Source organism: Capronia epimyces (genome assembly GCF_000585565.1).
Source record: "Capronia epimyces CBS 606.96 chromosome Unknown aczIQ-supercont1.2, whole genome shotgun sequence".
In the NCBI taxonomy this organism is placed as follows: Eukaryota; Fungi; Ascomycota; class Eurotiomycetes; order Chaetothyriales; family Herpotrichiellaceae; genus Capronia; species Capronia epimyces.
Window position 1 is genome coordinate 1,131,960 of NW_006912905.1, and position 27,757 is coordinate 1,159,716.

The following is a 27,757-nucleotide window of genomic DNA, read 5'->3' on the forward strand; positions in this document are numbered from 1 at the left end:
CAGCTACAAAAGCTGAGAGGCACAGAAGAGTAGACTGCGGTCGACGAGCTGTAGAGCCCTCGAGTCAGCACACGAAGGACTCGGGAAGTGTGGTAGGTCGCGAAGTCTGACGAAGCAGCCTTTTTAGTCAGACAATAATTAAAATGACCTATGCTCGACCATTTTTTCTTGTCATGACCAGAACAGGTCCGTCAGACATTCTCGATTGTTCCACCCTGCCCAGCACCTAAAACAGGTCGTTCGGCGAAATCGTCGCACAAGACATACAGCCTGTTTATTACTCATTATAGTACCCGGGCAGGCAGAAGGTTGCGCACGATGTCCTCTATTGTAAGTGTATAGATCATTTCTCGCAGCTAGATTGCACAGCACTGTTTGGAGATACCGTCCACTTAGCAGCAATTTTGATAGTGCACGTTCGGCAAGAAGATCCTAGATTGTCTCGCACCAAAGCCTGGTTTATGATAGTTGGCGTCTACTGTCCTTCCTCTCTCGGTCATCGCTGTGAGAATTGTCCCCCGGCCGGCCCTCTTCGGAAGCGGGAGAAGTAATACATACTGACATATCCGATGGCATACATCGACAACCTATTTTCTCCCCATACCTAGATCCTCCATCCAACGGGTGATTCAGTGAGATGGCCGAACCAACTCACCGTAAAGACATCCAGTCTCGAGGAAGTGCTTGATATTTGGAACACCCCTCTTGCACGGTGATTTATGTGGAAGGTGCTTTGCAGTCGCAGTAGCTACAGCACTCCTGTAAGTCGGCAAACGCACCGACACTACCGTCGCCGCAGCGCTGCGCGTTCTGACAGACCTTTTGACATTTCTCGTCCGTTCGGCTGCCGGGACAGGAGGCGTTTGGTCCTTTCGACGGGGCCGGATTAGAGCTGTGCAGCGATCCTGTGACCGGGGCCACAAACTGCGTAGTCACCTTTAAAACGGGGGTAACGGTGGTAGTGGTGCGCCCTAAGACCGTAGAAACTGACACGGAATTCCTCTGAGTTTCGGGAGTAACAGTTGTAGTCACAGCTGTTGTAATCAGGACAGTAGATGGTGGAGAGTAAGTAACGCTGGATGTGGAGACCGTGGTCATTGTGGTAGTCAGTGTGGACATGCTTACTGTCGTATCAGTTGAGATCGAGGTAAATGTGGTGGTGATAATAGACGTTGAGACAGATGTCAAGATAGAAGTCGAGATAGCCGTGGAGACAGATGTCGAAGCCGTGGGCAGAGAGCTCGGTGAGGGACTGGACGAAGTCGAGGACTCCATGCCAGTAGCCACAGTCCGATTTGAGTTTGGCGAGAGTTGGCCGCGAGAGTAAACAACAACAATTGGGACAACAAGCGCCACCAAGAATCCCAAGGTCCAGAGCAGGAGGCCCGCGGTAGAGCCGCAGCATGCTCGGCGGTACAGCTTTTGCAAACCTGTTGGCTTGTTCGGTCGGAATGGAAGCGCTACTGTATTCGTCTCAGGATCAACAACATACATTAGGTGTATCGGCCTGCTCGTCGCAGCTGGCATCTCGGACGACTTGTAGGATGGAGGCTCCGCTGAGTACGACATGGAGAGCAGCAATATCCAAAGAACTAGTCTGGTCCGTTGTGAGCAGGTCCGGCGAGATACATAAGAAGAGAATAAGTAAAATATCAGATTCTGGCAGGAGAAGTGGGTCAGTGAAGCCGATGAAGGAATCGAAGGCACGCCATTAGTCAAGCCGTCAGTGCTAGGCACTTCATATCATATCATCACCGCCTCAGGGGACAGTCACACGGACGAACGCGATAACCAGGGATATTGAAACCAATGTGAACGGCCATCAATGCAGATGTCGTCAATGGACACGGAGTGAATGCAAGCTTCAGAGGCAACGAATCCTCTTGTCCATATTGAGGCGGTTTCAGGATCGGGGCAAGCCTGTAACAGAAGGCAGTGAATAGTCGATGCCATCTTGTCGCTGTAGTCTCCCGAGTCTACCCCAGCCTTGTCGTGGAAAGTCAGGGGCACCGAGCCGCCGATGATAGGCCTGGGCAAGGATGTCTTTATCCATATGCCGCGAGGGCTCCGGCGTGTGCCTTCAAGGGCATTGCATTTCTATTGTTTTGATCTTGGGTTTAACAAAAGCAAGGAAGCGTTGATGGGTCGCTAGACACAAGGAGGACGTTGTAAAATAGTACGGATACTAATTCTACACACGCTAGTACTAATAGTGGGAAGATCCTTCGGCTCAGTTGCCTGATAGACTCAGCTCTGAAAGCGGCGATGCAGTCTGACCATCCGAAACGCCGATCTGCGCACTCGGTCAGCTCCAAAAGGGACAACAAGTCGAATGGTACCTTTGACCGCATTAGGGCTACAAGTTTTGTCTGACTGATCCAGCTTGGAGACTGCAGGTCCAGTCTTCCAAGCTTCCCTCTCGACCATTCTGTGCAAAGAAAAGAAGCATGGCAAACCGCTTCGTTCGCTCCTCTAAATACCGGCACGTGTTCGGCCGCCCGACTCGAAAGGTTCGCCCTTGCTCCAGCTCGATGCCGCGGCACCAGGTTAAGAGATTTAGGAACAATGCTATGACAATGTGAGGGTGTCGAAGAATGCCTGGGACACCAATTTGATCAAGGTATGCGGACCCAAAGAAAGTCGCTGCCCATCCCGCGCCTGGTGCTGACCGGCCAGGCCAATCCGGAATACCTCTCGGTCAATTGGGACAGCAGTGGCGGAGGAGCGTTTGCAGTCATTCCCCTCAACGAAAGGGGCCGATTACCGGAGCGGATACCGCTCTTTCGAGGACACACCGCAGTGGTGTTGGACACGGACTGGTGCGCACCCTTCCAATAAAACAAAGTGAGACAAGGAATGGAGCCAGGGGCTGATGGGATATAGGAACCCATTCAATGATTCTCTGATCGCATCAGGCTCCGACGATGGAAAGGTAACGCCCCCCGAAAAACCGAAGTGTGTGCGTACCAGCATTAACCTGTCTAGGTGTTTCTGTGGCGGGTGCCTGATGACTTTACGTTGCACCTAGATCTTCCAGCGGACGAAGTCCAGGACATTGCTCCGGTCGGCAAACTGAGCGGCCATCCTAAGTACAGAACCATCCTTCGATAAACGACCGGGGACTGACATCCATTCAGAAAGGTTGGACATATATTGTTCAATCCCGCGGCCGAAAATGTTCTCGCATCAGCTGCCGGAGACTTCACAATCAAGCTGTGGGACATCGAGGCGGGTGCTTCCAAGCTCTCTCTGAAAGTTGGCGAGGTGATACAGTCCATGTCATGGAGTGCAAATGGATCTCTGTTGGTCACCACCTCTCGAGACAAGAAACTGAGAATATGGGACACGCGGCAAGAGAAACCGGTTCACGAAGTGGCGGGTCATGCCGGCGCGAAGAACAGTCGGGCAGTATGGATGGGTGAACACGACCGGATTGCCACGACAGGCTTCTCGCGCATGAGCGACCGTCAGCTCGCGCTGTGGGATATCAGAGCTCCCCAGCAGCCCGTCGACGGGTTCCAGATGCTCGATTCGATCTCGGGAGTCTGCATGCCTTTCTGGGACGATGGCACACAATGTCTGTATCTTGCTGGCAAAGGAGATGGGAACATTCGATATTACGAGTACGAGCACGACAAGTTCGAGTATTTGTCCGAGTACAAATCTTCCGACCCTCAGCGCGGCGTTGCATTCGTGCCCAAGAGAGGAGTGAATATGCACGAAAACGAAGTCATGCGCGCGTACAAGACGGTGAACGACAGCTACATCGAGCCCATCTCGTTCATTGTGCCCCGAAGAGCGGAGACCTTCCAAGAAGACATCTATCCACCCACAGTTGGATTGAAGCCTGCCATGAGCAGTAAAGACTGGTTCGACGGCGCCGAGGGACTGCCGCCAAAGATCTCGCTCGAGAGCCTCTATGACGGTGCCGGGTTGAAAGAGGTGGCAGCAGACGAAGCCCAGCCTGTGAAGAAGACCCCGGAGCCGGTGAAGCTGCCGGAGCCAAAGAGCGACATTGCCGCCAAATCAGAGCCCGAACCGACTCCCACCACCGTCCGAAGTCCGCCTCCAACCATGAAGGAACAAGGCGCCACCATGATGGCAGCGGCCACCAAGTTCCAAGACACCGAGCCGGTGGAGCAGGACGATGACGATGATTCCAGCTTCGAGGAGGTTCAACCCCCCGTGGAAAGAAAGTCCGCAGTCCAGCCAGCTGCTGCCGAAGTGAAGAAAGACGCACCCACCCCGGTCACCAGCACTGTCTGGGAAGATGTGGAAGCACCGGAGCCCAAACCGGCGTCGTCGTCGTTGACTGTCAAGGTAAGAACAAGTGTACCGATAGTAGATGTCAGGAAGGTGTCGGGCTAACCATTCGCAGGGGACGGAGCCCAAAAACACTCCAGCGCATACAGACACAGCCGATGAAGAGCCTGCCGTTCCGGGCAGTGGCGCAGCTTCAGAACCACTAGAGGATGAGATCAAGAACCTCAAGGCGTTGATCGCGCAGCAATCGCAGCAGCTGACCGGCTTGACCCAGACGCTGACCGAACTTGTAGCCGAGGTGAAGGCTCTGAAATCATCATGATATCTACCCCGAACTTCGTACTCCGTAGATGGGGGATTCGCTGGATTTTAGCCTCTTCAAATCTCAGATTCACACATGTCCTCAACCTGGTGGTCCGTCCCGACCATTTTCTTGTTAAGTGACGTGTCATTTTGTGGCGGATCTTTTCTTCGCTTCTATGTCGTCTCGTAGCCGACGGTGCGATTCCTTCACATATATATCTCTACTCTGTACGGGATAAATGGTACTGTAGGAGTATCGATATGAGTACGAGAGAGGCAGAGCGATCTACTGCTATCAGTACTCCGTACATATAAGCCAGACACCTGGCTGCATCTTCCACCCATCCTACTGTCTGCCTCTTTGATCCTCCGACTCTCTCTGGATGTGAGCGTGGTAATGGTACTCCATAATCAGCCATGAGATAAGTGATCGGGTGGGGATTGGGCGGTTCAGCGGGGGGCTTGGGCTAAGCCTTGCCTTGTTGAACATGTCCTGGATGGCGTCCTAAGCGCATCGAACGCCACGAGGGTAATCGCTCGTCCAAGCTTACAGAGTATCCGGAGTGGAAGACAGGGAGTACTCTGTGGGCACCTGGTAGGGAGTAGAGGGTGTGGTGGTACGGTGGTACATACGTACCTGTATCAACCCTCCTTAGGCTCCGCTTGCTTGGTATGACAAGCATTGCGGCCACGAGGGCTTGGGAAGCTTGACTAGTTAGTAAGTAGTCCGTACTCCGTAATCGTCAGTGTGACAGAGCAACATGCCAGGCTCTCGCTCTTCCGTAGGCTGCCGATATCAGCGGGGTAACAAGGGCAATGTCCCGGCTCTGGCTTTTCACTGGCCATGGAGATAACAGCGGTGCATCGTTGCAGGTGGGATGGAATGCTCATCTTGTCCATCATGCTGGTCATGGCCAGCCTTGCGATAAAGCATCCCCCCCTCTGTGTGCCCTGTGCAATCGCTCGGATCGCTCGGGCTCTGCATGTTACATCGTGGTGGAGGGCGGCAGCGGGATCCACAACACCACCGACAAGGCAGCCCGGGCTCATCTTTCGTCGTCCATATTATTTTTGATCGGGCCTCTCTTGGTCGACGGCATTCAATTTCTTTTCCTAGTTTCCCGTCCTCACTTTGTCGCGGTCGTCAACGCTGCTGGACTTGGACTTGTTCTGTCGCGCGCCTTCTCTTCAGTCGTCGGGCGATCGGATCGCTGTTCGTGACCATGGCCGACACATCCCGGCCAGTTGACCCGGCTGTCAGCAAACTGGAGGAGAAGCAGACCCTATCCCCAGCCGACGTCGAGGGGACACCCAAGAACCTGACCCCTCTGGAGCTGCTGGAGAGGATCCGGAGCAGCGATGACGCCCACCCAATGCGCTGGCCCTGGTACAAGAAATGGGCCATTGTCTCTGTCTACTGTCTTCTTCAGGTCTTCGTGACCTTGACCTCCACCACCTACGTGTCCGTCGAGTTCCTGATCCAGGAGAAATGGCCTTCGTCAGCTCAGGTGGTAACCTTGGGCCAGTCGATGTTCATCATCGGAACGGCCGTCGGGCCTGCGTTTCTGGGTATGGTGTGGCCCTAGCCTGCTCCAAAAAAACGGTGGCACGGGGCGCTGCTGATGATGCTGGTTTAGGTCCTCTGTCCGACATTGGCGGTCGCAAATGGGTCTATGTTTTCTCCAGTAAGACCGCGCTTTCTGCCTCCCCAAGTTCTCCAACGAGAAATGGAATGGCAGCAGACTGCTGTGTCAAAAGGCGGACTAGGGCTGACCAGCTCGCGCAGTACTCCTTTACGCGATCCTAAACATCGGCACGGCTCTGGCCTACAATTTGCCTATGCTGATCATCTTCTGCTTCCTCATTGGAGTGGCGGGATCAGTCGCGCTGAACAATGTCGCTGGAACCGTCTCGGATCTCTTTGGGGTATGCATGGCTTGCTGACGGTTCTCGACTCGAGCTAACGGCGGGCTTCAGGACGCCGATGATGCTGCGCAGCCCATGGCTCTGTTCGTTCTGAGCGCAAACTTCGGCCCTAGCCTTGGTTCGCCCATTGGTGAATGGATCGCGGAGAACGACTCGCTCGGGTGGCGATGGAGTACGTCTTGCTCCCAGACACCGCCGACTCGTGCCTGCAGAATGCTGACGGGTCTATTGCAGTCTTTTACATCAATATAATCATTGGCGGCGCCTTTGCCTTTGTGCTCTGCTTCTTACCCGAAACCCTTCCCCGCATTGTCATCACTCGGGAGGTGAAGCGTCGAGGAAGCGTCGATCAAAATGCCGTCGAGATTGCTCTGGCGTCGAGTCGATTGTCCGTGGCAAGGGAGCTGAAATTTGTGACCACCATGGCGTTGAAGATCATGGTGACCGAACCCATTGTGATCTCGCTTGGGCTGTAAGGAAACCACTCCAGCAGGGAGCTTGTGCACCTCGAATTGACACGCGGCGATTAGGTACAACGGCTTTGCGTACGGCCTGCTCTTTCTCTACCTGGACGGAGTGTTTGGCGTATTCGTGGTCAACAATGGACTCAGCTATATCGGCGCGTCGCTGACCTATCTCAACTTTTGCGTTGGTGAGTTGGATTTGCTCCAAGACTGCTTCGTGCAGAAGCTGATGCATTCGAACAGGGGTCACGGTGACATTCTGCTTTGTCCCAGTTCAGACCTACTTATTCCGCCGTGACAGGCTGAGACGTGGGCGGCACCGGCCAGAAGCCCGGTTCCTGACTTCCCTGGTCACAGTGTGGCTATTCCCCGCGTCGCTATTCTGGTTTGCATGGACCTGCGATGGTACGTACCCTCTGGAACGACTCGCCCAAAAGGATCTCGGCTAATCAAGAGCTCATCAGGGTCTGCGTCCTACTGGTCACCCATCGTTGCCGGCGCTGTCCTTGGCTTCTGCGATCCGCTCCTCTGGCTCGCTATGCTGACATACATCACCGACTCCTATCCCAACGTGGCTGCGAGTGCCATTGCCGCCTTCTTGATTCCAAGCTTCCTGATCGCGGCCGGATGTGCCCATGCCGGTGTGGCGATGTTTGCCAACATGTCTGCCAAGTGGGCATTCGCCACTCTAGGATTCATCAGCATTGGTTTAGTGTTGTTGGTATATGTCCTATTCTTTTTCGGTCCGAAGCTGCGGTCGTGGAGCAAGTTGGCAAGGAAGTATTGAAGGCAGATCCCACATTGAGATCGGAAGATGCAGGCTCGAGCACGGCACGGCGGTCCGGTTAGCGAATTCGAGCTTTGTGGGCTGGCAGATGTATAGATTGCTGATCTTGGTGCCGAGATCAACAAGCCCGGGACGCCTGGATGGTTCGCATTGCGTGAGCAAAGGGATCTCGATGACAGGTCAGCTGGGTTTGAGGTGACAACATCACAGTATCTGATAAGGACATGATGCATTCTCGGAGGCATCGGAGGCAGAGAAACCCGAATCGTGGCTTTGTGCTCAAATCGATTTCAGAAGAGAGGCACGCGACGCTAAACCGAGATCTTGGGTTAGCAGAGCCGACAACTCACCCAGATTCAGGATTGACATCAGGCCTGAGGAGCCCTGCACGTAGCGGCAACGAGCATCATGCCACTTGGAAACCCTCCTATCACCCATCAGAAGGTTAGAAAGCTGAGTTTGGACTCTGGGCTGTTCCAGGCCAGCTCGGCGTCACGGGCTATCAGTCTTGGTGTGACTTAGTTGTTGGTCGATCCTGATAACGACACTGGTATGACGCTTGATACATCCTCAGCACCAAAGAGGGCAACAGCATCCCGGCTCATGCAATTTTATGCTCTGACTGCCAGGAACAGGGTGAAATGGATTCTCGATTCTACTCGTACTGAGGAGGACCTCATCGACGAAGAATCTTGAGCTACTGGTGATTCGTCTAATCCGGCCTCGGATCACCGTGATCTGCTCCTGCCAACAGACCAACAGGCCCGATGGAGTTATCTCAAGTGAAGGGAAGCGATGGATCGGTTGGCCTACAGCTTCTCCAGGTTCCACCAGCGGTCTAGGGGAGCATGACAGGCCAGGCATGTATGGAGCCAAGTGATAAAAAAGAAACGATGCAAACTGTTCGCCAGGGAAGCAGTGCAAGTAATGGCATGACTGGGGGAAAGAGATGCACCAATGGCAGCGGGCGGATGGGAGCCTGATATCTCGATGACAATGCAACATGGTTGATTCTTTGTCGATTGCTTTACGCTCGACGCGGGATCTCTGAACTCTCTAGCCGGAGCGGGTTAGCAGAGGGCAAGATAACGGGGATGATTCGAATGAAACGGTCATCTCCTGCCCGCCAAGCCGCCTATCGCTGGCATGTTCGGGCGCCTCCGGCCCAACCAGCAGGCCTGGACGAGCCGAGATAGAGGCCGAAAGCTGTCGACAGGGGTCTAAGGAGCCTCCATACCTGAGGTAGCCATGGGGGGTCCCGATCCAGGCGATGGCCGCCTGTGCTCACCTCTCTGGGGGCTCCTGAGGCCCCTAAACCGCACCCTTTTGCTGGGCTCCAAGGCTTACAGCAGGAAGCTGCTCGTCGCCGCTGGCCGACAGCCTCCTGCTGTGGGCTGCCCGCTAGAGCTGATCAGGTCTCCACCGCCCTTGGTCTTCTGGCCCACCGCACACTACAGAATACAGACCTGCCACGGGATATGCAGCAAGATGCAGCAATTCGAGTCGAACAGTGCTCGATGCCGACGGAACTGGCCATGACCATCTATCTGGACTCTGTATAAGAGTCCCCCGACACCCTGGCTCTCCGCTGACTTGCCCTGTACCAAGACTCGTCCTCCCTCGTCCATCCTCCCTGGAGCCCGCGAACCCATCACACATCACACCGTGTTGCTGTTCGCCCTCTCCTCCATCCGTCCCCCATACTGAAACAACATTGGGCTCAGCTAGCATCAGAGCCACCAACCCCCCAGCCATGGGTGAAGCAGACAGAATCGGGCCTAATATGAGCCCCAAGCAAACCATGGCCGACCGGGCCAACCGTCTGCGCAAGACCTTTTTCACCAAGAACGGCCTCATCGGAACGTACGACTACGCCTTTCTCTTCCGCCCAAACATTCCCTTCCTCAAGAGGCCTCGTCGCGCGAGCCCCTTCTTCGGCCTGAACGATCCCATGCCCGTCGTCCTGGCATTTTTGCTCGGCTTCCAGCACGCCCTGGCCATGTTGGCGGGTATCATGACTCCCCCCATCATCCTGGCCGGCCAAGGGGGTGCCAACCTGACGGTCGACTACCAGCAATATCTTGTCTCGACCTCGTTGATCGTGTGCGGCATTCTCTCAGCCATCCAGATCACGCGCTTCCACATCTACAAGACTCCGTAGGTCCATCGTTGACTTTGAGCCACTGCCCAAAACTGACCAGACTCGTCCAGATACTACCTTGGAACCGGCTTGATCTCGGTCGTCGGCACCTCTTTCGCCATCATCCCCGTGGCCCAGGGTGCCTTCAACCAGATGTATTCGAACGGCTTCTGCCCAGTCGACGCAGACGGCAACAGACTCCCTTGTCCTGAAGCTTATGGTGCCCTGATTGGAACCTGTGCCCTCTGCGCCTTGATTGAAGTCGCCATTTCCTTCATGCCACCAAAAGCTCTCCAGCGCATCTTTCCTCCCATCGTGACCGGCCCCACCGTCATGCTCATCGGCGTCCACCTGATCCAGAGCGGCTTCCAGAACTGGGCTGGTGGCAGCGGTCTCTGCGACACACTGCCCGATGATGGATTTTTCAGGCTCTGCCCCGATATCACCGCGCCTCACGCTCTCCGCTGGGGCAGTGCCTCTTTCATCGGCCTGGGCTTCCTCGTCTTTCTCACCATCATCCTGGCCGAACGGTTCGGCTCTCCGATCATGAAGTCCACCAGCGTCATCATCGGCCTTTTGGTGGGCTGCATTGTCGCGGCCGCGTGTGGGTATTTCGATGACTCCGGCATCAAGAGTGCCCCGGTGGCATCTTTCATCTGGGTCAAGACGTTCCCTCTCAAGCTGTATGGACCACTGGTCTTACCTGTCTTGACCGTCTTCATCATCTGCGCCTGCGAAGCAATTGGTGATGTGACTGCCACTTGCGATGTGTCCCGTCTCGATGTCGAAGGCCCCGAATTCGAGTCCCGTATCCAGGGTGGCGTGTTGGCGGATGGATGCAACGGCATTCTCGCTGCTCTGATGACCATCACTCCCATGTCCACCTTCGCCCAGAACAACGGTGTCATTGCACTGACGCGCTGTGCCAACCGCAAGGCCGGATACTGGTGCTGCTGTAAGAAACCCCTCTCAAGTCCAGCCTTCAAATGGCCGGTTTGCTGACCAGAGTTGACAGTCTTCCTCTTCATCATGGGTCTCTTTGCCAAGTTCTCGGCTGCCCTGGTCGCCATCCCGAGCGCAGTGCTCGGTGGCATGACCACTTTTCTCTTCTGCTCCGTAAGTGTTTTGTCTTCAGAGATCTTGGTTCACTCTATCTGACAGCAAGAAATCAGGTCGCGGTTTCCGGCATGGCCATTGTCAACCGAGTCCCATTCAACCGCCGCACCCGATTCATCCTCACAGCCTCGCTCGCCGTCGGCTTCGGCGCCACATTGGTGCCCACCTGGTTCGAGAACGTCTTCACGTACCAGGGCAACAACCATGCTCTGCGAGGTTTCTATGATGCCATCGTCCTGGTCATGGAAACGGGCTTTGCCGTTACCGCCTTCATCTCTATGATCCTGAACTTGACCCTGCCCGACGAGCTCGAGGATACCCCTGAAGATTTCGAGCATGATGAACTGGCAGAGCACAAGCGATCTGACACTCCCAGCTCTGTCGGCGAGCCATCCTCCAAGGTGCAGGACCAGCCTTCGAAGGAAATGGTGTAATCTGCATCAGCAAAACTTTTTCGGTTGGCGCCAGTCTGGAGTAGCATTTTTTGAAGATGGCTTAATGAATAGATATGCCCTGTGTATGTGTTAACTGAGGGGATGCTGTCTGATTGTGGTGGAAAGAAAGTTACGACTTGAACATCTGAGATACCCGTCTTACATAAAAAGTATTACAATATTGTGTTGGCATTGAGGAAGTCTCTGCCTCCAGAGGTCACCTGTACTGAATTCACATCGTATCTACACGGCAGTAGTTCTCTACCTACTAAGGTACTGTAGGCCTTTCTGTACTGCAAATGACGGGATGAGTGCGAGTAACTCAAGGATGTCCGGTCGGAGTATGTCCGAGGGAGGAGGAAGGCACAGCGGCAGACAATACTTGGTGTAAAATTTCATGAGGGGTTTCTCTGATATCTCGGAGCTGTGCGTAGGATCAAACCTCGGCGATTCCTGCGCCAAACATGAGGCACTTTTTCTTTCAAGACTGACCATCGGGCTTGGGGCCTGCCGCCTTCGATGTCGGACATTGTGTTGGTTGAGCATCTCTTGCGTCTCTGTCTGTCGATGATGCTCGATGTTCGATGTGGTGTGTTGTGAATGTGAATGTCCGACAAGCTACGTCAACCACGCCCCGTGCAGCAGGTTTGCCGACCGGGTGTTTGCTTTTCTTGGACACTTTCGGTGCAAGCGGATCAACCAACTGAAATCAAACTAAACTGCCAGGAAAGCTGCGATTGCAGTTTCGTCTACCAACCCATGCACGGGGTTTTTCCAACAACAATCATATTCTACCCTCGTCGTGTCAGCAGCCCGTCTTCACTGCAATCCATCTATTGTACATTCCATCTGCAGAGCTAAGCATCTGCAAGGCCGCGTGAGGTCGTACCGCCTTCCGCCTGCCATCTACCAAACAACCTTATCACGCGACCTCGTCAGACCACTGCAGGCCACGAGCGTTGTTGATTGACTTGTCCGCCATTGAGTCCACGACCGCAGATATCGCTGGTGTCCTCGTTCAAAGCCATGTTTGTCGCCCTCGATCATAAACTGCTACCCTGATAGACACCACCTGCAAGGTCTTGACCTGAACCATGGCCTTCAACTTCAACTGGTCTCCCTTATCTACCGACGCCGGTTTCCTCCCACGCGCCCAGGAACTCCTCACCAATGCTCTCAATCGAGCCGACCCTAAGCCCGCCATCATTGTGGACGATATAATCGTCAACGAGCTCAATTTGGGCAATGTTGCCCCCGAGCTGGAGATCTTGGAAATAGGCGACCTAGCAGAGGATAGATTTCGCGGCACCTTCAAAATGACATACAGAGGAAATGCATATCTGACCCTCAAGACAAAGGTGCAAGCAAATCCTCTGAATACCTATCTACATACACGACCAGCCTTCGCGTCACCACAGCCTTTGGCTGCTGACAAGGGCCTGACCATTCCGTTGCAAATCACGCTGTCGGAGTTCCGGTTGTCCGCCTTCATTATACTCGTGTTTTCCCGCCAGAAGGGCTTGACTTTGGTCTTCCGGAATGACCCCCTCGAATCTCTGCGAGTGTCTTCGACTTTCGACTCGATTCCCTTCGTTGCCAACTTCTTGCAGCGAGAAATCGAGAACCAATTGAGAGGTCTCCTCATGGACGAATTGCCTGCCATTATCCATCGACTCTCGTTACGGCTGTGGGTGCCCGAATACAAAGCGCGTGAAGAGCGTGAGCTCGGGCCTGCCGAGAGTTTCAAGGACGAGGTGGTGGTCGATCCGCTGGCCAGTCCTCCGCAGGATCCTGTGGACTCGACGGGGGCGGTGTTGACTCCCGCGGAGGTCGCTTCCTTGTCTTTAGACTCGTCGGTGGAAACCCAGTCGCTGTTTTCGAGGAAGAATCTAATACGTCTGGCAACTCTGACCGACTCGCATCGCACGCTATCGCTTTTCACTCCATCGATCCAGGATGCTGTTTTTAGGGCCTGGACAGGACCCATGGAGCGTGGAGAAATGAACGGATTGCATAGCCGAGCGACTACCCCGGCTCTGTCTAGGACACACTCGTACGCCGCAAGTCTCAGTACTACGACAACTTATACACTTGATGGCACTTCCCACTCTCGGCCTGGCCTGCCTAGCTTCCAGTCCACCAGTAGTGGCTTAGGTTTGAACAGTGGACGTCACGGCCAGGGACATAGAACGCGCAAAAGGAAGAAGCGCGTGGTCGACTTGCGAGCACATCCAGAAACTGGCACGCCTGAGACGGCCAGTGAATATGGGTTGACTCCCGACACAGCAAGCGTGACAGAAAGCACGTCCACGGGACCGACTATCTTTTCTGCACCTGCAGCAACCATGTCTTCAGACCCCACGCGAGGGCTCGGTCTCATTACACCGCCTGAAAGTCCAGTGGTAGCTAAGCGCATTGGGACTCTCCAAGGCCGGAGTAACAGTGCTCTAGGAGAGCGTAGCGTCAGCGAAGGCACCCCAGGACCTGTCATCTCGTCTGCTGCCGAAGATTCTGCACACGAAGCCCACAAGTCTTCCCGAGCGAGAGACCCTGATGCGACCATCCGTGTGCGGTCCCGAAAACCAGTCCTCGCATCTCTTGATGATGATGAGACACCAAGAGCTTCAATGTTCTTGCCGGACCAAAAAGAGCGTTCAGTTTCTCAACCAGCCCCTGAGGCACGTTCGGTCCAGAGGGAAAAGTCCGGCTCACCCTCGGAGGCCGGGCCTTCGCGACCAGCCCTCCCGAATTTTCTGTCGTTTGTCACCGATTCCTCCAATGCCGGCACCATCGCTGAACGAGCGTGGATGATGAAGATCGCTAGCGAGATGGCCAAACGGTACGAGGAGGAACGGTTGAGGGGCAGCTTTGGGCCCATGTCTCCTCGTGACATGGAACACACTCCACCTCCCGCTTATGCGCGATGAGATTTTTAGCCGCGGATTTTGTCTGGATTTTTTCTTTTGGATCGAGTGGCGACGGCGTCGGCACAATGTACCAAAATGTAACGGCGTGATGATGCTACGATTTAATGTATATAAATGTCGAAGATTCGAGACCGGCACTGGCGTTTGGTGTTCCTGGTGGGTGACGGCTGGGGCTCTGCTCCTAGAAGCATTGTTAGCAAGTCCTAGTGACACTTATCAAGCGGTAGACACCATATTGTACTGACAGTGGTGCCGTAACTAGAACTTGCGGGTTGCGGCATCAAGCGATCCATCACACCAGCTTCAAGTTCAAGTGGGCTCAGGAGGCTCATCACATGCGCTGGGGCTGCCCATGAATTATTGTCCGCTCAGTATTACTAGGGATTTACTAACGTACGTATTTGGTCACTTTCGGCCCGCGCCGATTTCCGCGAAGATCAGCCGTGGCTGCGGTCTGCGGTCTGCGATCGGGCTGGACAACTCTGTAACTGTAGGGAGTACTGATAACAGTCTGTAAAACACTGACTGTTATCTCAGGGTGGGCAGTACCTACATGCACCTGGATCCTGTGTATACGCACTGATGCAGGGGGAGGAGGAGGGACGGGTAGGCTCTCTCTCTCTCAACAATGCCGCACTCCCAACGACCACTTATGGTCCTGGGTCCTTCCTTCAATGCTGGGATAAGGGTTTCAGCCTTGTCAGCCTAGGGGCGGCGGCTGCCTTTTAACTTTTATGCCGGCATCAGGCTGACTCGGTTACCCCTCTTCTTCATACATCCAGCAGACTACTTGACGCTTGAAATCCTACACATGTAGACTGAAGTCACCCTTTGCCGTCTTCTTCTCTTGATGCTGACATCTGGGATTTGCAATACTGTGTCCGCGGCGCCACATGGATCCATTTACAGCCCTGGGCGTTGCCGCCAATGTCGCGCAGTTTGTCGACTTTGGCATCAGGCTGATGAAGTCCGCGAACGACATACGCCACGGCAGTCGGACCAATACGGGTCTCTTCGAGATCAGACAGCACATGGACGATTTGTCGATGATCTATTCGAATCTAAAGTCGCAGCTCGGCGGACTCCAGGATGACCCTACCTTACAAACCTCCGACCAGGTATTCGAACCCCGAATGCCATGAATCGCCCAGCACCATAACTGACTTTGTTGATTAGGCTCTACTCAACCTGGCCTCGGCATGCAAGAAAGATGCTGAGGCATTGCTGTCTTCCTTCGCACCGATCCTTCCTGACCTGAACACGGCTATAGCAGCATCACAAACAGGTATCGTCAAGAAGAAGATGCTGTCGGCTGCAAGGCCACACCGGAACGAAGCAGAGAGGCTGTTCACCAGCTTCTGTATGGCTTTTATGCTCCTCTGGAAGAGAAAAGAGATTGCAGAAGTCATTGAGCGTCTGGATCGGTACCGGGCCCAGCTCAATTTACGGACTGTCACCGTACTCAACCAGAAGGCCGATCGCCTCCTGTCTAAGATGGACACATTGGGCACCCAGAATGAAACACTGTCCGAGAAAGTTGATGCACAGCGCAACGAGATCGTCGAGGTCCTCTCGATCAACAAATCCATCTTCTCCACGATCCAATCGGTTGCAGCTATTTTGACCTTTCGGAACGGGACGAATATTACCATTCCTCAAAAGACCGGGAGTCCACAGACTCTCTTTACAGTCCCAAATCTCAGCTCCATACAGTATACGTCCGAGGAGCATGCAGACGGAACAGAACCTGATACGATGGTGCAAGGAAGTCCGTCGCCATTCATTGGGCGTGTCGTGGATGCACTGCATTTCCGTGAAGAGGATGACCGACAAGAAGCTATTGCTGAAGCACACGAAAAGACGTTTGAATGGATTTTTGCTGGACATGCGCGCGATAACAATTCCAGCGACTTCAGCCGGTGGCTCCAATCCGGTCATGGATGCTATTGGATCAATGGAAAGGCTGGATCTGGCAAGTCAACACTCATGAAGTATATATACCAACAAAAACGAACCTATGATCTGCTCGAGCAGTGGGCCAAGGGAGACGAGTTGATCACTGCCTCATTCTTCTTTTGGCATGCGGGCTCTGCTCTTCAAAGGTCGTATGAAGGGATGCTTCGGTCTCTGCTGGCTCAGATTGTCGGTCGGCAACCATGGCTAGTGCCAGCATTGTTCCCTGGTCTTTCCCGGCAACTTTTACTGCAACATACGGACTTCCCCCTTTCCGTTCATCTCACCATGCAGGAACTACGCGCGGCTTTTGCGAGGCTCACCAAATGTCTGTCTCCCACAGTCAGGCTGTTCATCCTGGTCGACGGGGTGGACGAGTATTCAGGAGACCACTTCGATCTTTCCAAGTTATTCCTCAACATCTCCAGCCCCGAGAACGTCAAGGTCCTTGTGTCAAGCAGACCTATATCTTCCTGCTACCAAGTCTTCTCTCGCTGTCCTGGTCTACGGGTCCAAGATTTGACAGAAAGAGACATTCTCAAGTACATCCAGGACGAGCTCCTTTCCGACGAGCTGATGCAAGAGATGGAAGCTCGCGAACCGGGATTCAGCGCACTTGTTCAGCAATCACTGACCTAGAAGGCATCGGGCGTGTTCCTCTGGATCATCATCGTGGTCAAAGACATCCTCGTAGGGCTTGGAAACTACGACCGCAAGGACGAGATTCTGAAAACGATCGAGAAACTACCCAACGATCTGGAGAAGCTCTATGATCACATATTCAACTCGCTCGATGCAGAATATAAGAAAGACGCGTCGCTGATAATCCAGCTGGTGATGCGAAGCCTCAAGGTGCAGAAATCTCGTCTTACCCTTCTGCAGTTGTCATACGCCGAGGTCGGTGAAGACGGTCTCGTCGCCTCTATTCCCGACTTGACCCCCAATATGTATACCCTGTTGATAAAGGCTATGGAGGGCAGGCTACGGAGTCGCTGCCGCGGCCTGGTGGAGAGTAACCACAACCACAAGAGTTCCGGCGGTCCACGCGCCGTGCACTGGGTTAGCTTCCTCCACAAGACCGTTCAGGAGTATTTGAGCAACACTGCCGTCTGGGAGAGGGTGGTCGGGCTCAACCCGCAGCCCGATTCAACGCTGGACCACCGATTGTTGTCAGCGTGTGTCTACGAGCTCCGACAAAATTTCCCCGTGGTTAATGTCGTGGACCAACAATACAAGGCTGGTCTCGTGTACACTTGGTCTATGACTAAGTATTTTGGGTCTTTTGGGTCCTGTTTCGATTATGCTGCTGCCCGTGCGAGAACAGGCGACCAGCACTATATCGAATATGCCAATAAAGCCCTTTTGATGATGATGAACTTCTCGCAACCGGAAGGTCCGGCATGGACGATGTATGCCGATCTGTGGACCATCCGTGCGTCAAGTGCGACACATCTCGATCATTGGCTGTCGACCGACGATCGCTTTGCATTGTTCGTGAAGTGGACATACAGTCAATTCCCATCGCTTATCCAGCTCCCAACCGGCATCTTCAAATGCGCATACGCACCTGTTCGGACGGCGTTGATGATGTACATCATATGTCGAGGTTTGACGGAGCTCTTCCGTAGAGCCATTCCAGACTGTGATCATGCTAATGATAGGTGTATCATCTTGCTCTACGCGCTGATCTTGCTCATTCGTGGGCGGGAGCTACAAGACTCCGTAGCTCAGTGTATTGAAATTCTCCTTGACCATGGGACTTGCCCTAACCATTCCATCCAGCACGCCTGCATATTTGGTTGGAAGTGGACCACTTCTAGCGACTTGGGGCCAGGACTTTCACCTTGGGAATGTTGGCTGACCTGGATTTCCCACCAGTCCGAATTTTCCATGACTGCGCTGGAGGTGACGTGCAAATTGATAGGGGCGGGTGCTAGGTTGCACGCCACGACCGAACGTGAAGCCAAGATACTGGGAGCGTTTGCTTTGTGGGCAACAGAACAACATGGCACAATGCACAGTAGCCACGAAAAGTACAAGATGTTCGATGAGATTATACAGAAACTGAAGGGCAATGGAACCACCGTCGAAGCTGGCGAGGTTGTTGTAGGGGCCAGAGGTCAGCGTCTCAACGCCAATCCCAGCGACAAAGGAATTGTCAAAAATCGCTTGAAGCTGTTTCGACGCGGTCGCAATAAACAGAACTCCTGTCGAGCCTTGGAGGCCAAGCAAGTGCAGTTTCGGATCGAAAGCAGTTGAGCCAGAATTGGGATTTGATGCTGGGCTGGAAGGCGTAGGAACCGTCCCAGCCTTGCATCGCCTGCCCAGGTGAACATGAAATTGATGCGCGGTTCGAATACTCCAGGAGGGATTTCTCAGCACACAATGTCAGATAATCTTGAAGTTTGCCCTGAAAGTGACCTGGTTGTGATGTACGTGAGCCGAAGCCTGTTCAAATCGGACTGACCTGTCGAATCTAGTCTCGTCGTGCCGACAACAGGCAACAGCCTGTTCCCAACCGCGATCACTCCCTTGTCCAGGAGTCGATGAATTTGGAACATGATCTAGGATCCCCTGCTCCAGTAGGTCTCCAGGTCTGGCACTACAGGAATGCCTGAATGCGGCTTGACGGTATCAGCCTTTATGTTTGTGATCTCTCAACATGACCTTCGTGGCTGGTTTTCCTCGAAGCTCAAGAGGACAAAGAATCGCCTCGGAATTTAGCAGTCATGAGAACTGCCATTGACAACAAGGCAGGGCAGGGCAGTTCTTCTGATGTCTTCTCTCATGGAAGCCCATTTCCACCACGTCTTCATTCTTGCACCTTGTGATGAATGTTGCAACCTGTGTTGCCTGGACTGGGACGGGTCAAGAAGGGCGAGTCAACTGCAAGGTTGGATGTTCAGCTGTGGGATTGGGATCTGGAGAAATGGTGATGGTAGTTTCGGTTCGGTTGATATAAGAACGTGGCGGTGGCTACAGTGGCTACTATAACTGTGGCTGTTGTGGCTGGGCGTGCCAGGGCTTGGCAAATTACGTTACAACGGCGACTGGATTCAGATTCGCTTTGTGGGGAGCTCGTCGCTTCTGCCCATCGTCTTCTGCTTGCTTCGCTTCTCCGGCGATTCGAGCAACAATTTGAATCTCGTCGACGTGGACTGTGGACTGTGGACTGTGGCTTGGGAGTTGGATCAAGAAAGTGTCTGTGTCTGGACCATTCAATTGCATCCGGAGAGTCGCCAGTCGTTACAACATGGACTACTTCAAATCCTTGGTGGGCGGGACGCCCTCGCAGGCCCCGGTGGTGGCAGACGACTCTGGTATGTATACAGAGACAAAGCCCTATCCATTGCACCGCTCGAGGTCTGGTGTCGCCTGCTAATTCTTTCTTATACACAGACTTTGCGGACTTTGCTGATGCGCCGGCCCCTTCGCCGGTCTCGATCCCTGTCTCTCCTGCCGATGCGCAGGCCGCCGAACCGACTGCCACCCCCGGACATCGTGGGACCTACACGAAATGGTATCGGGTCTGGGAGCGCACACAACCGTCCGACTTCATGATGGAGGCCGTGCTTGTGCCCATCATCCTCCTGGCGTTGCTGGTATATTTTTGGGGCACCCGGCAGAACAAGCGCAAGGCGAAGAAGTGGATGGCGGTGCATGCGCCGTTGCTGGAGCGGGAATTCGCCTTGGTTGGATATAGTCAAATCCCCAAGGTCACTCCGTACGGCGAGGTGCAGGGCGACAGCAGTCTGTTCGAGGCCAGCGCGAAACTCGCCGGTGACAACCTCCCGGACGACCTGCTCAAGGAAAAGGCGGCATGGGAGTACGAGACATATGCGAGCGGACGACAGAACGTGGCGTTTGTGGATTTCCGGATCTACCTGAAGAGACGGATGAATCCGCTGTACCTGGCTGCGGAGGAGATCACCGGCATGTTCTTCGAGTCGGTCAAGCCTAAGCCTGAAAGGGTGGAGGCGGTTCTGTACCCTTTTGACGGTAAAGAAAAGGACTTTGTGCCACCGCCGGTGCCGGGATCTGCGGAGGCAGGCAAGACAAAATCGGTGGGCAACTCGGCCTATGACCCGTTCGTGTTTGCCATCGTCAACAAGCTCGCCATGCGTCGACTACGGGATGAGCGGTACGATCTGTCGTTGACATTCACCAAGGACAACGCCAAACTGCCTGATTGGACGACGGTGATGAGTGAGAGCGCCGAGGTCACCGATACCCTGTTGACCAAGGAATTGGTCGCGGCGGTCAACCAGGCCGGAGATCTGTTCGAGTATCTTATCGTCAGTGACCAGGCGGCTGACAAGCCGACCACGTTGAACGAGACGACGCCGAAAAAGCGGCTGCACATTTCGCTGAAACTGCCATCGGACGGGAACTATCTGCCGACCCTGCCGCTCTTCCAGGCGTTCCTGAGACTCCCAGACCTGTTGGTCAGCCAGGCGCGGTTCCGGCCGGAGGTGATGAGGAAGATCCACGCGCTTCGCGAAACGGAGAAGGCCAAACTGAAGAAGATTAGCGACAAGGAGGCGGAAGAGGAGCGGCTGAAGGCGCTGGACCGGGTGAAGAAGGAGGAGAGAGAGCGGAAGATGAAGGGGATGAGCGCGGAGGAACAGCGCAAATTCCTGGAACGAGAGAATGAGAAGCAGCGGAAGAAGGCGGAGAAGAAGATGACACGGAGAGGATGATGCGAATAGTAGATGTAGGGAGGCGGTAAGGTGTGTTGAAGTCTCTGTCTCTGCTTGGACATGTTTTAACAGTCGGATCTCTGTCTCTGTCTTGACACGTTTGAACAGTCGGATCTTGGACATGTTTAAACAGGCGGATCTCTGGCAAGGGAGCCAGATCGATCTGAGACCAGCCCAAAATGCACATAGAGCATGATTTTTTGGTCAGTCATGGGACCGGCAGAGCTAGCTTAGGTAGGTACCTACAGTGTACCTAGAACGACATGTAAAGGTATACAGATACACTATTGTACCTGGTACCTACCTACCTACCTACCTTAGGTACCTGGCAACGGTATGGCTGTTGGTTGCTGTGTACCAGGTATCTCGGAGGTACGGATACGACATACCTCCAGGGTACATACGACAGCTGTTGTGTGGTATCCGATACTCTCAACAGGGGTGGTGTTCAGATACCATAGCATATTGTGTATGTATATACCTAATAGTACTCTGTATACCTAGGTAGGTACCTAGCAACGGATACTTTCCTCAAGGTGCGTAGGTGGTGCCCAAAAATAGACAACCCAGAGATTTCGTGTCCATACGCCTACGAGTACTCCGTAGATCCTTTGGTTTCGTTTCGTTTCATTTTCTGTTCTGTTCTGTTTCAGACCTGAGGCCCTCAGGCCAAGGCTTCGGCTCCCAAGGCCCCCAATAATGCCCCCAAGGGCGCTGATCCATGTCGCGGCCTGGTGGCCTAAGCCTACTGTAAGCCTAAGCCTGAGCCCCTAAGCCCCATTATCGACCCCGTTCCCCAGCTGCCAGCTGCCAACTGCCAGCTGTCAATTCAATCCTTCTTCTGTGTCTGCTTCTGCTTCTGCTCAGGCCGCGCGTGGCTCAAGAGACTGCGCCTCTCTCCGCGCGTCCACTGGCAGTCCGCGTCTCAGTCCCAGTCCCAGTCCCAGCCATGGCCCGAGCGTGGTTTCGGGTCTCTGGTTACCTGTGTGATGAATCTGTTGCATCTTCACTGCCCAGTGTCCATACGGATCAACAGCACAGTACGGAGTACTACGGGGTAGGAGTACGTATTGCCGACTGCGCTCAAAGCTGGACTTTGCGCGTGCTGATGCTGATGCTGATGCTGGTGCTTATTCCTTTGTTGCTCTGCTGCTTCTTCTTTTAATTCCTTCAAGTTGTGCTTTCATTTGGCTTTGGCTTTGAGGATAGACTGAGACGACCATACACAGTACGGATACATTGCTATTTGTTGTTTCTTGTTCCCTATTCCCTATCCCGGTGATAACGACACTCCGCTACACCGCACCACACCGCAACGCACAGTGTGTCAATATACCCATTCTCTCGAGAGCATTATGTTACTACGTCCTCTGGCGGCACTCGTCTCTCTGTGTTCTCTGCTCTCTCTCGCTACAGCAGTGTCAGTTGACCTCACCAAACGCTCTCTCACAGAAACGTCCATTGACCTCTCCAAACGCTCCACCGCCTGCAACAACTCGCCCGATCTCTGTTCCAAATCCTACAACAACATCGTCCACCTCGGAGCCCACGACTCGCCCTTCGTCCGCGATGCCTCGACCGGGTTTTCCACGTCCGGCAACCAATACTACAACTCGTCGGTGCAGTTGTCGGCAGGAGTCCGGCTGTTGTCTGCTCAAGTCCACAAGACCAATGGGCAATGGCACCTGTGCCACTCGTCCTGCGATCTGCTGGATGCCGGCTTACTGTCGGACTGGTTGAAAGAGGTCAAGGAGTGGCTGGACAAGAATGCCGATGAAGTCGTGACCCTCCTGCTGGTCAATTCCGACAATGCCACCCCGTCCGAACTGGCCCAGCAATTCTCCGCCGCCTCCATCACGGATTACGCGTACACGCCTTCATCCGTCACTTCGCCGCCGGAGACCTGGCCGACATTACAGGAACTCATCTCCGCCGGCACGAGACTGCTGACTTTCGTGGCCTCACTCAACACGAGCACCGTCACATCGAGCGAATCCTATCTCATGGACGAATTCACCTTTGTGTTCGAGAACCCCTTCGACAACACCAACGTCACCGACTTCACCTGCACCCCGGACCGCCCCACCTCGGTCAAGGGAAACTCGCAGGCTGCCATCTCGTCGAACCGCATGGCGCTGACGAACCACTTCTTGTACAAAGAGGGCCTGTTCGACATCGAGACCCCCAACACCGACCAGATCAACACCACCAATTCCGCCGGCAACTCGGTTGGCAATCTCGGCTACGCGTTGAGCACCTGTAAGACGGAATACGGCAAGTCCTCGACCTTTGTGCTCGTCGACTTCTTCGACCAAGGCCCCGCCATTGATGCGGTTGATGCCATGAATGGTGTTTCCGACCCGGTCGGCCGCACGGCGCCTCCAGCCCGAGACACGAGCGAGGATCTGGATAACCAGAGTCTGAGCAAGTCGTCGTTTCAAGGGGTTATGGATCTCGTCAATCAGGTCAAAGAAGGAGAGACCCCCAAGCTCGGCGCTTGGATCTGGGCCGCGGGGAAGTGGACGTTGGGAGGCATCAATTTGAGCGGAGGGAGTATCGTGTCATGAGCTGCCTACGGACATCTTGGCCCATGGATCCAACCCAAAATTTCAGAAACAGAAGCCAACACATAATGCCAAAAGGTGGCCGACACAACAGGATCTAACGACCTGGATTTCCGGGAAAGCAATGTGTGATCCTGTCTCAATCTGAAATGATACATACCATCATGAGATGAAAATGAGGGGAAGGAGTTTGGATCGGATATTGGGATTCTTGTCTTTACGGGATATATGCACACAAAATGGGCAAGACTATCGAATCACGTTGCTGGATTTGGATGAGACCAGCTACCGAATGGAGGGGATTGTTCTTGGACAGCTAGAGGAAGACAATCTGCCTACGGAGTATATTGGGATGTTTGGCATTTACCCTGGCGGCATTGGCATGACATAGCGACGGCGCCATTCAATTTGTTTTTGGTTTTGTTTGGGCCGGTCCATCCAGGCCAGCTTGGCTCCGCCTCTCTCGGAAGGAAAAAACGGGACATGCACAGCTATATGTATGTACGTTGGGAAGGGACATGCACACCTATATGTATGTGCGGGAAGGGGGACATACACACCTATATGTATGTACAGGTACGGGAAGGGGAACATGCACACCTATATGTCCATACGGGTACGGGAAAGGGGACATGCACACCTATATGTACGTACGGGAACCGGGACGGAGAGAGATTAGACATGGACTAGGACATGGACTATGACATGGACACGGGCACGAGGACGAGGACGACAGGGACATGAACATGTGTGAATATAAATATGCGTGAACACAAACATGCGTGATCTTCAACGTGAACCTGAGCGTAAGCGTGAGCCTGAGGTTATTTACCTACATGCATACCCAGCATACCTAGTATCTGTACTGAGTTAGGGTACCTAATTATGTAGATATACCCCATGAGCCATAGTCAAAGATCGCAGCATATGTATCTTTACAGAGTATATTTCTCACTTTTCTTTTATAGAGATGGATTTCGCTTTTGATGATAGCCAAAGTCGTCCCTCCGGTCTAGTGCAACCATCCAGTCTAGTCCAACCATCCAGTCTGGTCCAACGTGTGCGTGTGCGTGTCTAGGGTATGGAATGACAAGATCGAGTTGGAACGAGGATAACCTGGGACGCCCAACGGACCTGTAAGACTCTAATTTTCCTTCTAACACAGACACCTCTTGGCTCTGCCGCCCACTATTTGCCTGCTTGCTACCATCTAACCCCCTGCCTGTACGATGCTCACAACCGTGCAAAAACACGCTTCAGCACTTCTCGACCCTTCCAGAGATTCTCGAGCCGGATCCGCTCATTGTCCAGATGCGCGTTGTCGCTCGCCTGGCCCATGGGGAACATGGCCGCAGGGGCATCGAACTCGTGCTCCAAGAAACTAAGGGCCGGGATGGACCCGCCTTCGCGAATGAACAGCGGCTCGCGTGGCATCGTTGACACCGTGAATGTACCCGTCGTGGCGAGGGAAGAGGCGCGACGGTGTGACGCTCGGTTGGCATCCGGAGTGGTAGACGCGTCGGCCGGGATCCATGAGGGCGTGCCGGGGGTCGGCGTAGATGTGGGCGTGGAGGTGGGCGTGGATGTCTGGAACGACCGCTGCGACGAACTGGCCGATTCCGGGTTCCAAACCTCGACGATGGCAGACCTGAGCCTCTTGTAGATCTCGCTCCGCACGTCACCCAGCCACGGGTCTGCCTTGGATGAGATGGTCACGGTGAGCTTGTTGGAGCTTTGGAGTTGGCCAAACTGCTCGTGCAGGTACGACGACAAACTGTTGGCGATCTGCTCGGCTGTCTGCGAGGGCACGATGCGGATCGACAGCGTCGCCTTTGCAGAGCCGCTGATCGTCACCGCCGTCTTCGCCTCAGGCACCTCGATTCGGTGCACCGTCAGGTTCGGGTACCGCCAGCGTTGCATAAGCGACAAGGCAAATTTTTTCTCGTTTTGGATTTCCGGATGGCCGGGCAGCAGCGCCGAGGTGATGCGCGTATAGGCCTTCATCTCGCCCTCGGACAGCTCGTCAACGGTGTCGTAGAAGTCCGGGATCGTGACTTTCGTGCCAGATGGTCCGATGAGCGAGGCCAGTAATACTGTCAGATCCTTGAGCGGTTCGTGCTGGTTGGATTTCCCATCCATGCCTGAATGGAGGTCTGGCTTGTTGGACGACACTGTAACACTGGCATGCACTACGCCGCGCATTCCGAACGTCAGGCAAGGGATGTGGTCGTCGAGCCAGTAACTGTTCGATAATAGAATGTAATCTACCGGTCCGATGGCGTCGTGCATCGACTGCACCGTATTGCGGAACCCCCGGGAGCCGGCTTCTTCGTCCCCTTCGAGAAGGAACGTCACGTTGCAGGACAGAGAGCCATGCTGTACCAGATCGGCCACGGCATAGATCGCCGCAAGGATGGGCCCTTTGTCGTCCGTCACTCCACGGCCATAGAGGTAACCGTTCAGTGGCTGCAGACTGAATGGGTCGCCAGACCAGGTTTGGTTTGAATTTGAAGAGTCGAATTCAGCATCGACGACGTCGTAATGGCCATAGAACAGGACAGACCGGGTGGATTCGGAGACATGGGAAGCTGGGAACTTGGCCAGCAGGATGGGATTGACACCTTCCTGCGGCGAGGCAAGGGTGGTCGTTGCACCAAAGGCGTTGCACTGTTTACGGAGGAATGTCACGGCGTCGTGGCAGTCACGTACACAGGTAGGGTTTAGGGCAACAGTCCGATAGGAGACAAACTCTCGGAGGGCGTTCAATAGTTCGTCTGCTCAGAGATTAGCATTACACAACAAGTACGGGGCGGGGTGGGGGTGGTACCATTGCTTCGCGCAGAAGACCCTGTCGAGGTGTGAGGGCCTGCTTCTGCATGCCAGAAGGACACGACCCTATCGTTCCCTCCCACAACAAGCATGTCATGATCAGGGGTGGTCGTCAGGCTCAGCGCCAGGATCTTGCCGTTCGCTGCCTGCCAGCACTCGGTTTCTGTGAAATGGTCGTTGAAACGCTGCAAAGCGGTTAGCCATGGAGGTGCCTTTGTCCACGAAGCTCTCTCACCTTGACCCATCCTTGGGTAGTCCCGCACATGATGCTATCTGCGCTGACGACGATTTGACTGATATCCCCGTGGCCGACATGTAATCTCTGGACGAGTTGTGTCGATGCGAGATTGTAAATGTTGGCCGTGCCGTCTGACAGGCCGACATAGAGGAAGGATGCTTTGTATGAAAGACTCAACACGCTGGTGTTTGGGTTCTTGAACTTGGTTATTTGCCCGATGCCGGTCGTGGAGAGTGCGTCAATTGACCACAGCTTAATCGTTCCATCCCCGGCGCCCGTGATGAGGACCTCTTCATCCTTGTTGTGACTAAAGAGTCCTTTTACCAGGATCATGCTGTAGATGTAGCTTTTGTGGGCATATTGAAGATAATTCCGGGTGGGAATGGTCAGCACTCGTCCGCCCAGGCTGTTCAGGATGTCCGCGGTGCCATCTTCGTCCGAGATGACATTGGCAATCCCACCGGGTCCCAATGAATCAAAGAAGCGATGCTTTCGAGAACCCGGAGAAGCTGACAGAGTGGGAGACGGGATCCCGGCGGCGTCAGTGCTGAGCTTGTACCATTGAATGCTGGAGTTTTGGGCGCCCCAGAACAACGTCTGTTCCTTGATGGAATGGGCGACGCAGAAGACATCGCCAATCTCGAAGTACGAATGCAGAGAATAAAGTCTCTGCAGCGTCTGAGTCGACCAGACATTGACGATCGAATCGGCGCCCGTGGAGAAAAGAAGGGACCTGTCCTCAGACAGGGCAAGGCCTAGCACGCTCTCCTTGTGAGCTGGCACCGCCGTAAGGAGCTCGTACGTTTGAAGAGACCATACGCCGATGCTGCCCCCTTGAACGCCTGCGAAGAGAACATCGTCGTCGACGGCAAGAGCTTGGACACTCCCAGGGGCTTTGATTCGGTGAATGGGGTGTTTTAGGGCATGAGACGCCGAGGACGACGACATTGGTTCTGAGCGTGAGCCTAAGCCTTCCAAATGCCGTCCATTCTCTGCCTCGGTGATGGCAGCCGTTGGTTGCACTGGCACTGGGTGTGACTGGATAGTAGGGTCACCGGGATTAGCCTGGTCGGTCTCGGTCGTCGCCATGCCGTGGGCGGATCCCAGGCTCAG

At 54.2% G+C, this 27,757-nt stretch overlaps 8 protein-coding genes across 8 annotated transcripts; 7 read left to right on the forward strand and 1 right to left on the reverse strand.

The window, feature by feature from the left end:
- Positions 1-2,447: 2,447 nt before the first annotated feature.
- A1O3_02228 (uncharacterized protein) lies at positions 2,448-4,585 on the forward strand (the record flags this gene model as incomplete). Its single annotated transcript, XM_007732371.1, has 7 exons — positions 2,448-2,510; positions 2,561-2,620; positions 2,677-2,819; positions 2,884-2,932; positions 2,986-3,089; positions 3,138-4,320; positions 4,379-4,585. 7 exons carry the CDS (start codon positions 2,448-2,450, stop codon positions 4,583-4,585), a joined length of 1,809 nt encoding a protein of 602 aa, XP_007730561.1.
- A 1,204-nt stretch (positions 4,586-5,789) lies between these two features.
- A1O3_02229 (uncharacterized protein) lies at positions 5,790-7,743 on the forward strand (the record flags this gene model as incomplete). Its single annotated transcript, XM_007732372.1, has 8 exons — positions 5,790-6,135; positions 6,204-6,251; positions 6,353-6,492; positions 6,544-6,664; positions 6,727-6,964; positions 7,023-7,144; positions 7,200-7,361; positions 7,421-7,743. The coding sequence occupies 8 exons, from the start codon at positions 5,790-5,792 to the stop codon at positions 7,741-7,743; spliced, it is 1,500 nt and encodes a 499-aa protein (XP_007730562.1).
- Positions 7,744-9,496: 1,753 nt separating this feature from the next.
- A1O3_02230 (uric acid-xanthine permease) lies at positions 9,497-11,433 on the forward strand (the record flags this gene model as incomplete). The annotated part of the gene is made up of 4 exons (XM_007732373.1): positions 9,497-9,900; positions 9,955-10,838; positions 10,899-10,999; positions 11,056-11,433. 4 exons carry the CDS (start codon positions 9,497-9,499, stop codon positions 11,431-11,433), a joined length of 1,767 nt encoding a protein of 588 aa, XP_007730563.1.
- Positions 11,434-12,527: 1,094 nt separating this feature from the next.
- On the forward strand, positions 12,528-14,360 carry A1O3_02231 (uncharacterized protein; the record flags this gene model as incomplete). The annotated part of the gene is made up of 1 exon (XM_007732374.1): positions 12,528-14,360. The coding sequence occupies one exon, from the start codon at positions 12,528-12,530 to the stop codon at positions 14,358-14,360; it is 1,833 nt and encodes a 610-aa protein (XP_007730564.1).
- An 893-nt stretch (positions 14,361-15,253) lies between these two features.
- Positions 15,254-18,572, forward strand: A1O3_02232 (uncharacterized protein; the record flags this gene model as incomplete). Its single annotated transcript, XM_007732375.1, has 3 exons — positions 15,254-15,478; positions 15,537-16,931; positions 16,953-18,572. 3 exons carry the CDS (start codon positions 15,254-15,256, stop codon positions 18,570-18,572), a joined length of 3,240 nt encoding a protein of 1,079 aa, XP_007730565.1.
- A 994-nt stretch (positions 18,573-19,566) lies between these two features.
- Positions 19,567-21,013, forward strand: A1O3_02233 (uncharacterized protein; the record flags this gene model as incomplete). Its single annotated transcript, XM_007732376.1, has 2 exons — positions 19,567-19,633; positions 19,713-21,013. The coding sequence occupies 2 exons, from the start codon at positions 19,567-19,569 to the stop codon at positions 21,011-21,013; spliced, it is 1,368 nt and encodes a 455-aa protein (XP_007730566.1).
- Positions 21,014-22,368: 1,355 nt separating this feature from the next.
- A1O3_02234 (uncharacterized protein) lies at positions 22,369-23,580 on the forward strand (the record flags this gene model as incomplete). Its single annotated transcript, XM_007732377.1, has 1 exon — positions 22,369-23,580. The coding sequence occupies one exon, from the start codon at positions 22,369-22,371 to the stop codon at positions 23,578-23,580; it is 1,212 nt and encodes a 403-aa protein (XP_007730567.1).
- Positions 23,581-24,810: 1,230 nt separating this feature from the next.
- On the reverse strand, positions 24,811-27,733 carry A1O3_02235 (uncharacterized protein; the record flags this gene model as incomplete). Its single annotated transcript, XM_007732378.1, has 3 exons — positions 24,811-26,351; positions 26,405-26,591; positions 26,642-27,733. The coding sequence occupies 3 exons, from the start codon at positions 27,731-27,733 to the stop codon at positions 24,811-24,813; spliced, it is 2,820 nt and encodes a 939-aa protein (XP_007730568.1).
- Between the last annotated feature and the right edge of the window lie 24 nt (positions 27,734-27,757).